Source organism: Chrysochloris asiatica, unplaced genomic scaffold (assembly GCF_000296735.1).
Source record: "Chrysochloris asiatica unplaced genomic scaffold, ChrAsi1.0 scaffold00275, whole genome shotgun sequence".
NCBI lineage: Eukaryota > Metazoa > Chordata > Mammalia > Afrosoricida > Chrysochloridae > Chrysochloris > Chrysochloris asiatica.
This window is the reverse complement of record NW_006408793.1, coordinates 2,980,125-2,992,136: the sequence shown is the minus strand read 5'-3', so window position 1 is coordinate 2,992,136 and position 12,012 is coordinate 2,980,125. Positions and strand designations below refer to the sequence as shown.

The 12,012-nt window shown below is 40.8% G+C and overlaps 1 protein-coding gene across 1 annotated transcript; it reads left to right on the top strand.

The window, feature by feature from the left end:
- Positions 1-5,339: 5,339 nt before the first annotated feature.
- Positions 5,340-11,479, top strand: BTF3 (basic transcription factor 3). Its single transcript, XM_006874414.1, has 5 exons — positions 5,340-5,471; positions 5,765-5,833; positions 9,327-9,440; positions 9,751-9,952; positions 11,394-11,479. The coding sequence occupies exons 1-5, from the start codon at positions 5,340-5,342 to the stop codon at positions 11,477-11,479; spliced, it is 603 nt and encodes a 200-aa protein (XP_006874476.1).
- Positions 11,480-12,012: the final 533 nt, after the last annotated feature.

Sequence of the window (12,012 nt, the reverse complement as noted above, 5' to 3'; positions counted from 1 at the left end):
ACGGCACTTAACAACAATATTAATCTAATATTGAGCCTATATATTAATTTAATAATCACCTGGGTGATGGCTGTATGGGGGTTCTTTATTCTTTATGTGTTTGAAGCTATTCACAGCAACTTTTAAAGACTATCTAATCTGGATATCCAATCGAAGCCATGGTATTTTCAACCATTTCCTATGCATGTGAAAGCTGGACAATGAATAAGGAAGACTAAAGAATTGATAAATGTGAATGTTGGTGGTGGTGAAGAATACTGAATATACCACAGACTTCAAGAATGAACAAATCCATCCTGCAAGCATACCCAGAATGTTCCTTAGACGTGAGGATGGTGAGACTTTGTCCCATGTACTTTGGACATGTTATCAGTAAGAATCAGTCCCTGCATAATGAATCACGCTTGGCAAAGTGGAGGATCCACACACAGATAAAGAGGAAGACCCTCAATGAGATGGTTTGACACAATGGTTACAATAATGGACTCAAACAACTATCTAGAGTCCAAAAGAAGTTAGGATTGGAATGATACATTTGATCGCCATCAAAATAAAGATAGCATTTAAAGTTTGGTTATTAGATTTAACCACTTACGAAGAGGAAGCAGATAGAAAAAGAAGACATGAGGGCTAAAATGTGAACAATTTTAATATTTTGAAGTCAGTTGAGGAATTATTTTCTACTTTACCATTAGACTGAGTAAGGTTAAGAAAAAAAACCAAGTGTGAGAAGTAAATTAAGATGATCCATCTTCAGGAATAATGCAAGGGGGAGGGGAGGGCAGGAAAATTGCTAGTCCAGACATAGATTGTGGATGAACAGTGGCCTATGCATCTGGGGTCTGCAGGATGAATTGGGGAGGGGGCAGGGAAGAACCTGTTCGAAGACTAGGAACTTTAATTCAAGGGAAGGTAGACAATGTCCAGGAAAAATTAACCCCACAGTACTTAGTCAATGAGGAACCAGGGGAGGGACTTTCTCAAGCTAGGCAATTAAAATGCTTTGGAAAACGGCCATGTGGCATGTCTGCCTGTGTCTTTGGGGTTTGGCACCTGATTTTGCAAAATCGAATTAAAAAAACGTCACTGTCACTAAAATAAGTATATATTGGATTTCTTGAGCATTTGATGGTAAGCACTCCTGATAACTCATCGGTGAATTCCTAACCAAGAGGGACCAAGGCAGTATTTCAAACAAGGAAGCAGAGTTGGAAGCCTAGAGAAAAAAATGTTTCAAAAATATGTGGTCAAGTGTGTCAAATGCCTTAAGGTTGTTGTTGTTAGGGGCCATTGAATAGGTTGACTCATAGCGACCCTATGCACAACAGAACAAAACACTGCCTAGTTCTGTGCCATCTTCACAATTGATATTGTGTTTGACCCTATTGTTCCTGCTAATGTGTCAATCAATTTCCTTAAGGGTCTTCCTCTTTTTCACATTAGGTTGAGTTGGAACCTACACCGGGCACTTAATAACAATATTAAGGAAGGGAATCCTAGTGTGGTCTTATAGGATAAACACTGGACTACTACCATCAAGGTCAGTGATTCAAACCCACCAGCCACTCCTCAGAAACTATACAAGGGTTGCTGTTAGTCAGAACCCACTCAATGGCACTGAGCAATATTAAGGAAGTGTCCTTGTGTGGTCCTGTAGGATAAGCACTGGACTGCTAAACACAAGGTTGGCGGTTCAAACCCACCAGTCACACCTTGGAAGCCCTATACAGTGTCGCTATGAGTCAGAACTGACTTGATGGCACTTAACAACAACAATATGAAGGAAGAAGTACAGTCAGAATGCTCCTTAGAAGTGAAGATGGCGAGATTTTGTTTCTCATACTTCAGATACGTCGTCAGATCCATCAGTTCCAGGAGAACATCCTGCTTGGTAAAGTGGAAGGTCAGTAAAAAGAGGAAGACCCTTAAGGAAATATTTAGCAGCAACAATAGGCTCAAACATATCAATTGTGAAGATGGCACAGGACTGGGCAGTGTTTTGTTCTTTTGTGCATAGGGTCATTATGAGTCAGCACCTACTCAATAGCACCTAACAACAACAACTTTAGGGCATATTACTGTACAGATCTTATGACAGGTCTTATGAGCTTGTAACAGTTATAAGAGAGAATAACAAGAATCAAAATCCCAAATGTCATATGTGAAAGTACAAGTAGGCAGAATATTTATTCCATGTGTACCAGGAATGGAGGCATTATTTATAGTTTCAGATACACATAGGTCAGTAGATGGAGAAAAGATGAGATTGTTTGTATCTTTTTCATATGTTTTATCTCTTGAAGTTTCTTTCTTCATTAGTAAAATAGGAATTGTCTACATCATAGGATTTCTGTGAGGGTCAAGTGATCACAGAACAAGTGTGGCAGCATTAACCCAGTGGGAAATTAATTATACCCCTAGTTCAGTTTTCTATTAACCTATAATGGTCAGTTTCTCATTTTGCACTTAATAAAAGACCATCGTTAAAATAATGGGTTTGGAAGTGTCAGAGAAAGGTTAGCTTACACATTTAAATGGATAGGTAAATGATATGTAGGTGAGTTCAAGTAGGTTTAGAAATAAAGCAGCCCTTGTGACTACCAGGGGAGGACCAGCCAACCCAGATCATGAAGCAACTGAAAAAGATGGAAATTTTCACCTGGAGTGATTTTCCCATACCTCTCATGTATGGAAATGGGGCCCAATGGCCCATAAAAAATAAGTAAAATATAAAGTGAGTATTTTGCTCAAGCTGACTGAAGTCTAGCTGAGAGGTAAAAACAATTCCTGGACTTTGATTAGACCATAAACTATAAACCAAGGAAAGACAAACAGATTTCACCTTTCTTGCCAAGTCTATTGACAGAGGCCATCTTGAGTGCTGACCAAACAATTCAGAGGCTTGTTTAAGCTGCAGCAGTCAAGTGTGGAAGGCAGTTAGCCATTATCTGCCACAGACATTGAGAGCACCTGAGGAAAGGCAGCAGGTGAGATTCTTGGCTATCCCTGAGCTAAGACCTCACCTTAGTTAACCATTTAGGGGATGTAAACAAAAAAATTCCAATCAGTTATTTTTTAAAAGACCTGTATGCAAATATTAGCAGAATCAGAACTTCCTGACTACACACAAAATAAGGAGAAACAGCTAATGGAGTCAAAAGGCAAAATATTTCTTTTTTTTTTCCTAATAAGTAACTCTATGAAGCTAATTACTTCTTACGATTAAAAGAGTAAATCCTACTGTAATCTTCAGTAAGGTGCAAATCTTTGAAATAACAAATGAAAAACACAAAAGTGTGAACCAAGAGAAAAGAAAAAACCTGGACTGTTTCCTGAAAATAGGTATATAAAAGGTGAATCAGGTGACAAGTTCCATATGTAGACGCTTACGTTTATGTTGAAGATGAGAAAATAGGAGCTCACTGGGAAAGTTTCACAAATGTCCCCAGTTGAACATGAAAGGGGAAAAAAAAAACATTCTTCCTGAACCCAAGACACAGATTTCCTTCACACAGGGCAGTTTTGTTCTCCATAGATTGTAGGATCTCCCTGTAACACAAAATAGTTGTCAGAGTCATTTCCACTTTTACCTTTAGGGAAAACATCCTTCTCCATACTAAACTTGATTCACTTAAAAATAGATGCAAAATATTTTTAATTGAAAAAATAGCAACATTATGTACATTAAGGTGTTGTTAATATGTCGTGGAGCCTGTTCCCGCTCATAGTGACCCTATACGGGGTTTCTGAGGCTGTAAATCTCTACGGGAGCAGAAAGCCTCATCTTTCATCAGCGAAACACCTGGTAGTTTCTAACCGCTGTCCTTAAGGTTAGCAGCCCAATTCGTATCCACCGCGCTACCAGAGCTCCTTTACATTAGGGTACATCATCCCAAAAACACACTACAGCTCTGCTCATCAGTTATGCTAATGGGACACCACAGTTGAAACATTTTACTGGTGAAACGTATTAAAAAACAAAAAGAATGATCTTAACTGGGGAGGAAGCTGCACAAGTTTTCTTTCTAGCTAATACAGCTCACTTTTGATTAGGCAAAAGTATCGCTGTGGGTTAATACGCTGGACTGCAAAATCGGTTTGTAACTCAAGGTTGGTAGTTCAAGCTCACCAGCTGCTCCTCGGAAACACTATACTGGGTCGCTATGGGTCGGAACCGACTCAACGGCACTTAACAACAAATCTTATCGCTAAGACTACATAAAAGGGTGCTGAGGGAGCACATTAAATTGCCTTTTAAAAAAATCCTGGTAGTGTGATGTCCAACAGTCGTTAAGCTTGTACAGGCGCTTAACTAATTTCACCTACCTAATTTTTCCAACCGACCCCGTGTACAAATCCTCCTCTACATCCCTTTAAGAAAAGTAACGTTTGCTTAATCGTGAGTCGTTGTCAAATCCACGCCAAATTGGTAGCAAGGAGTCCATTTGTGGCAGATTAAATTAAGAGAATCAAAACAATGTCTAGTTTAAGGGGTCAGACAGACGCCTGCTAAATTTGCTGAAATGCACATTATCAGGATTCACCCGGAGCACCAGTGAAGCGCTTTTTCGAGGTGTGGGATTTGGGGGTGCCTTCTGGGGAAAAAAAAAAAAAAACTTCAGAAATTCGGAACCACTGTTTTACAATCTACCAAAGCACCTAATCTTGGAAAGTAAAATTCACTTCTTGGTTTTTGACGTTTGGGGAAAGGCTCATTTGAGCTGAAGGGTAATTTCTAAAACATTCACATGATCGCTTGAATCTACACAGGGCAGCGAACGAAGAGAAACTAAAAAGAGAGCACACAGCGAGCGCCCCAGAATTCCCCGGAACCATGAACAAGAATTCGGGGATCAGGGTCTGATGGAGACAGAGTTGACTTACTCAACCTTAACTGTGCAAAGAACCATGCTCCTGACCCCGCGGTAGCACTTTCCTAGGGCTTCCGGTGAAACCTCCAGCCCAGCACCGTCCTTCGCTGGAACAGAGAAGAGGACCCACACAACCCCTACAATCGCCGTGGCGCCGGCCCACGCGTGCGCACCGAGGCACCAAGCTCGCGGCGAAGTCTGTTTCCTGACTTCCGGGGGAAGTGGCGTTGGATCACTTCCGGCCTCCCTCTAGCTGCCATCTTGCGTCCCCGCGTGTGTGCTCCTAATTTCAGCTGGTCTGCCAAAGACCCCCTGAGCGCCAGCCCTAGTCCCCCGCGCGGCCCCATTTCCGCTCTGACAAGGTACAAAAAGGCTCTGAACGCCGGCGTGGGAGGAGGACGGGAGCGGGGGCGGGAAGTTCCCGGAAGGAGCGAGACAGGGAGGGACAGGGCAGAGGAGAGGAAGGCGATGCGACGGACAGGCGCACCCACTCAGCCTGACTCTCGGGGGCGAGGTCGAGCCAGGGGCGGCTGCCCTGGGGTCGAGGCGACGCCGTCTCTTCCTCCACCTCGCGGCGGAACCCGAGAACAGGAGCCTCAGGTACCACGAGGCTTGCTGAGAGTGGCTGGGCCGGGCGGGCCCTGGCTAGGCCGAGGCCGGGCCGCGGGCGGGGGGTGCTGGCCAGCCCCGGGGAGAGGCCTGCTGCCCCGGCTGAGCGGAGCGGGGCGCTGCGGGGAGGCTGGGGGAGGTGGTGGCCCTGGGGGCTCCCTGGAGACTGAGAGCGGGAGCCCCGCGGGGTGGATCTGGGGCTCCCGGCTGCGGCCTCCGAAGGACATTGACTCGGGAAATAGCGAGCTAGACCTTTCCTCGCTGAGGCTTTCCTGTTTTTCTAGATGAAAGAAACCATCATGAATCAAGAAAAACTCGCCAAACTGCAGGCACAAGTGCGCATTGGTGGAAAAGTAAGTTTTAATGTGTTATCTGCTTAGTAGTAGTAAAAGATTATTGTTTTTGGTTTTGTTTTAAGAAGGTGGTTTGTCGTCTTTTACATTCCTAATCTCGTTGACTTGTCATTTTCGCATCCCGACTTTCGTACAGATGAGGGTGGAGGTGCTGAGATGCACAGTAGAGTGTATCCGGGAGATCTGCAGGTTGTACGTTTTTTTTTGTTGTTGTTTTTTTAACATATATAGTCAGAAGTCGAGACTACAAGATGACTTAAACAGAAAACATTGGTTTTATGTAACTAACCCTTGTGTTTTCAGCATTCCACTGCTTGACTTAGAACCAGTGTTTGATAATTTCATGAGAAAACTTCAGTTCAATTAGATTATTGTGTCATTCTGGACATCACACCCTTGACCTATTTTTGGTTTAAGGTGCAGAAAGTTGCTGTTTGGCTTATATATTTGCGTATATGTAGCGTAGTGGTTACGAATCGGGCTGCGAACCTTAAGGTCAGCAGTTTGAAACTACCAGCTGCTCCGCAGGAGTAAGATCAGGCTTTCTACTCCCGCAAAGATTTGCACCCTCGGAAACCCTGTACAGGGTCGCTATGGGTCGGAACCGACTCGACAGCACTTAACAAATGCGAGTATGTGCTGCAGGCTAATACACTGGACTACAAAGTAGGTGGTTCAGGCCCACCAGCTGCTCCTCGGAAGTTCTAGATAGGGTTGTTATGAGTCAGAACTGCATTTAAAAACATGAGTATAGGAGTCCTGGTGTGGCACTGTAGGGTAAGCACTGGACGACTAGTGACTTTGTTGGTGATTCAGAGCTATCAGCTATCCTTGGAAACCCTATACAGGGTCATCATGAGTCTGCCCCCATATAGCCGCACTAAACAACAACCTGAGCATATGTGTGAAGTGGTTAAAGCACTCAGTTGCTACTGAAAGGTCAGGGGTTTGAATCTACTCCATTTTGAGGGAGAAAGATAGATATATGTAACAATTTCCATAAAGATTTATAGCGTAGGAAACCTGTGGGGGCCTTTCTACTGTGTCCTATGGTCACTGTGAGTCAGGATCAACATGATGGTATTGGGCTACAGTAAACTTGACAAAACCACCTGTGCAAGGTAGAAACCAGTCAGAAGAGGACAATTCAAGTGTTTTGTTTTGTTTTGTTTTGTTTTTTCCTTCACTAAAACGAGTGATGGTAAACTGAGACCCTAGAATGAAGGCAGTCTCAGCAAGTTTTACTCTCAGTGAGATTCAGTGTCCACAAATTTTTTCTCTACCTCAGTAGTTCTGAATTTGTTCATTTTCCTCTCCTTCCAATTACATTATAGTTTGAGGTTCAAGATAACTTCAAAGTGATTAGTGGGGTTTTAAATGATCAGCGTTGGGTTAATGTTTTTTCCTGGTAGATGTTTATCATCTTCTAGGGGATTCTTCATTGAACTTGATAGGTTTGTAGTATTCTCTGAGTGACTGCCTTAAATCAGAAGTCTATTGTAGACAGAGATCCCACTTAGTTAGCTGTCTTTAATATTGTGTTAGCACATTCCTAGTATTTAACAAGGTGTGGTAACCTGTTGGGACAGAACATGTCTGTGCTTGGTAAAACTTATAACCTTCCATAGTACAAATTTATTGCCTAGTAGCTTTTCTCAGTTTTAAGCATTTGCTTTCAATTAAAAGAGCCAAAAGTTGGACTTGGTTTTAAATAATAAGACATAGATCTGTAAAACTATTGGACTTTGCCGATAGTGAATTTATCCTATTCCTTTTTTGCTGCTAAATCTAGTAGTCTTCCAAAATCCACATACACCCATTAACAATAGTAGGTGCTTCTTGTCCTTTTTAGCAATTGTTATAGGCCAGGTTTGGTCTGAATGTCAGAAAAACTCATCACATTCTTTGTGGGTCAGTGTTGGATGTTTCTAAATTGTGTTAAGCTGTCATTCCTTTTAATACAGATTTCAGAAGCAATAATCTGGATAATGTTCTTGTCTGCCATCTTTTGTTACTCTGATTATTAGGCTTCAACTATTGAGAGGCATCACTGGAGGGTAAAGGAAACATTGAAGTTTTCTTAAACACTTAAAGGTGATGTAGGTGTGAACCTAACAGCTTAATAATTATTATATAAGGAAGCATTTCTTTAGTCATGGGAATATGGAGAAATAATTTTGTGTACCATTTAACAAACCTACTTATTATAGACTGTGATAATAGAGGAACTAGTTTTGCCTTAGACAAAATTAAGTTTGGAGTACTTTGGTGGTAATTGCACAAAGGCCCTTTATCTCAGTACCGGGTCAGCTCATTGGTAATAACAATTATTTTAGTAAAAATTAAATTCTAGGTACATGAAGTATATGGAATCTACAGAAAAGGAACTGGTTTTTGTATTTCTCTTATGTAGCCATTGACATTTTCTTCAGTTAAACCTTAGTATTCTGGGTCCTGAGAATATAATTTTTTAAAAAATGTGAAGTCCCTTGGGGAGGGAAGGGACTGTGTAAGCCTTATAGAAAGATAAACTTTAATTTTTTTTAATCTGTTTTCACATTAGCAAGAATGCAGCCATTAGAAACATTTAAAATTTATTGTTAAGTACCATGGAGTCAATTCCAACTCATAGCAACCCTGAAAGTTATGAATTGGTTTTAAGCAGGAAATGGATGGTGATAGTTTTTGATTTAGAACATTGTAAAATAGGTCGTATTTTAAGGTTAAATTGGAGACTTGGCATATAGGTAAAAGGGGCTACACGTTTTCTTCTGTTAATTCGTTTTATCATGTTATTGAGTGCCTTCAATGAGCTAGCTAGTGTTCTAGGTAATGAGTTTATAGCAGTAAATAGAACAGAAGCCCTCAAGGAGCTTACATTCTAGTGAGGGGCACAGATAATAAAATATTTTGTCTCGTATAGTAGTGTGTGCTATGATGACAAAGAACCACGATAGATAACGACTTAGTGTGGGAGTGACTGTTTTGCATTAGGTGAGAGAGAGAGAAGCTTGCATATCCTAAGAATACTAAAACAGAGTGAATACTGCTGTATGTGATGTTTCCAGATGAGGCTTTAAAAAGTAGGACTTTCAAAAGATCATTAATCTATATTTGATAACAGATGACATATAACAACAAAGTTGTCTGTTGTTGTTAAGTGCCGTTGAGTCGATTCTGACCCATATAGGGTTTCCAAGGAGCAGCTGTTGATCTTGAACCACCGACCTTGCAGTTCAAATGACTTTGCAGTCTGGTGCATTAACCCACAGCGCCACACCAGGACACCAGGAGATGTTAAGTACTGGTAGCCAGTTCCTTTAATTCTTCGCTTTTTTGCTTTCATCTTTGTCTTAACTTCCCTGCTCGTGCATTCAAAGTTAATGGTGTGATCATTTTATTATACAGACCTAAGGGTCAGAAAATAATTAGAAATACTTTGCATTTTAGAATCTGATGTTACAGTAAAATCTGTGGTTGTCTCTCCCTTTAGGGAACTGCTCGCAGAAAGAAGAAGGTGGTTCATAGAACAGCCACAGCAGATGATAAAAAACTTCAGTTCTCCTTAAAGAAATTAGGGGTAAATAATATTTCTGGTATTGAAGAGGTAAGTGTTGAATTTTATTTCATCATAAAACAAGATCTGACTAGAAAAATGTAGCATTCAGGCCTTAAATTGTTTTGTTTTTTCCATGCTTCCAACAGAATTTACTAGACTTAAAATTTCTAAGACATATTCCTTGCCTGTTAATAAATATTAGAGAAAGCTATTAGAGCATGTATTCTCTGCTTTTGTAAAGTGCTCTATAGTTGAAATAGTAGCTTTAGCAGGTCTTCAGTTTTCACTTAATATAACATGCTTAGTTTTAAAGGGAATTCAGTGAGTATTGTTAATTCTTAAAAATCTGTCCTTCCAGGTGAATATGTTCACAAACCAAGGAACAGTGATCCACTTTAACAATCCTAAAGTTCAGGCATCTCTGGCAGCCAACACTTTCACCATTACCGGCCACGCTGAAACAAAGCAGCTGACAGAAATGCTCCCCAGCATCTTAAACCAGCTTGGCGCAGACAGTCTGACTAGTTTGAGAAGACTGGCTGAAGCTCTGCCCAAACAATGTGAGTTTATAAATAGTGACTTGGCCATAGCTTACTGGTTTAACAGCACATTTTTGCCTCTCAAGGTGCAAAGTATATGCTGAATATCTTTAAATTTAGAAATATAAACTTTATTCTAATAAACGTTGGTTATTAAATAACGTGCTAAATGTGTTCCATTTTTACTGTGACCATTATACTTGATTCAGTAGAAAGCTTATTTTCTACTTTGTTGCTTTGGATCAGAGACTTTTTATTATACCAACTGTGGTGTGGCGCTGTGGGTTAATGCGCCAGATTGCAAAGCTTTTTGAACTGCAAGGTCGGCAGTTCAAACTCAGCAGCTGCTCCTTGGAAACCCTATACAGGGTTGCTATGAGTCGGAACCGACTCGATGGCACTTAACAACCACAACCTTAAATAGTTAGGAATTAAGCAGATGCCCATTTCTTGCTTTGTTGATAACTACTTGTACTTTGCAATAGTTTAAAAATGCACTAGTGTGGAGTCCCTGGGTGGTACAATTAAATACTCAGCTACTGGCTAAAAAGGTTGGCAGTTCAAACTCACCCTGAGGCACCTCAGAAAACAGGCCTGGCAGCCTGCTTCTAAAAGGTCTCGGCCTTGAGAGCCGTATGGAGCCAGTAACTCTGCACATGGGAGCACCGTGGATCAGAATCGACTCAACGCCATCTAACAGAAACAAGAGGAGCATATGGGCATGTGAGCGTGTTTCTAAAAAATATATTCTGTCATCAGATTTAAAATTTGAAGAGTAGGGTTTGTCATCTTGAGAGGCATTAGAAGTTCGAGAACATCTCTGGCTTTCACAACTAAAGTAGGCTTTTGAAATATCTCATTGATACTGTGAGGTCTCAGGACTCGAATGCAGTTTACTTTCTTGAGAGATGAAAGGGTAAGTCAGTAATCATTTTGCTTCCATGAATGATTTTGAACATAGTCCTTATGCCATGCATAAGTGGTGCACAAAGCCAACAGAGTCTTTGAGGAAGTAACCCCTGCCTTTGTCCCCCAAAATAAGTCTTAATCATAATTTGGTATTTGGGTTTATGTGTAATGTACCCTGGGAGCTTCCTATTGCTGTCTGCTTCCTCAGGGCCTGTTGTTAAAGTGCCATAGAGTCGGATCTGACTCATAGTGACTCTTTAGGATTTCTAAGAAGCAGCTGGTGAGTTTGAACTGCTGACCCCATGGTTCATAGTCCAGTGCTAATTTTACAACACCACACCAGAAGTCCTCTAGGGGCCTAGAGGGTTTTAAAAGATGGGTGTGGGATTTGGTTTTTTGGCTGTTAGTAATTACTATTCTAGTCCATTTGTAAATATCAAAATACTATCTTACTGATCATATAGATGAGATTTGAAGGGTCAGTGTCATTAACCATCAGTATATTGAAGACTTGCACAAATGTATAAATAACACCTACATTTTCTCTTCACAGCTGTGGATGGAAAAGCACCACTTGCTACTGGAGAGGATGATGATGATGAAGTTCCAGGTAGAAAACTACCTTCATTTGTGGTTTAGCTATAGAAAAATCTTAGAAATTAAGATACAGAAAACTAGGGGGAAGGTGTGGAACTCAGGAAAAAATAGTGTTGTTTGATTAGAACTTAATATTTGTAGACTTCTCATTCCTTAAGATCCAAGGGAGATGTGAATGTGATTGTCTAACCTTAAATACTGAGTAAGTGTATACATTGTGACCTAAACACACCAACAACCTGTGTTTCATATACATGGCTCTTTTTTCCTACTTGGTTGCATAATAAATATTTACTGGGGGTAGAATCACAAAATTCACAAATAATCACACTATATAGACAGGAGTCCCTAAAGAACCAAGGGAAACTTCAAAGTTAGTCATTGTATTTGTTCTACTGCCTCCATGTTGACCTAGAGTCCATTAATTCTGTAGTGGGGCAGGAGCAGAAAGGACATATACCTGTGGTTTACATGATTGACAAATCACTGGCTTGTCTTCATTTCCTTGTTTTACTTGTGCCTAAACATACGCTTCTAAAATGTGCCAAATGGATAGTGGTCTCTTTGAAAATAAA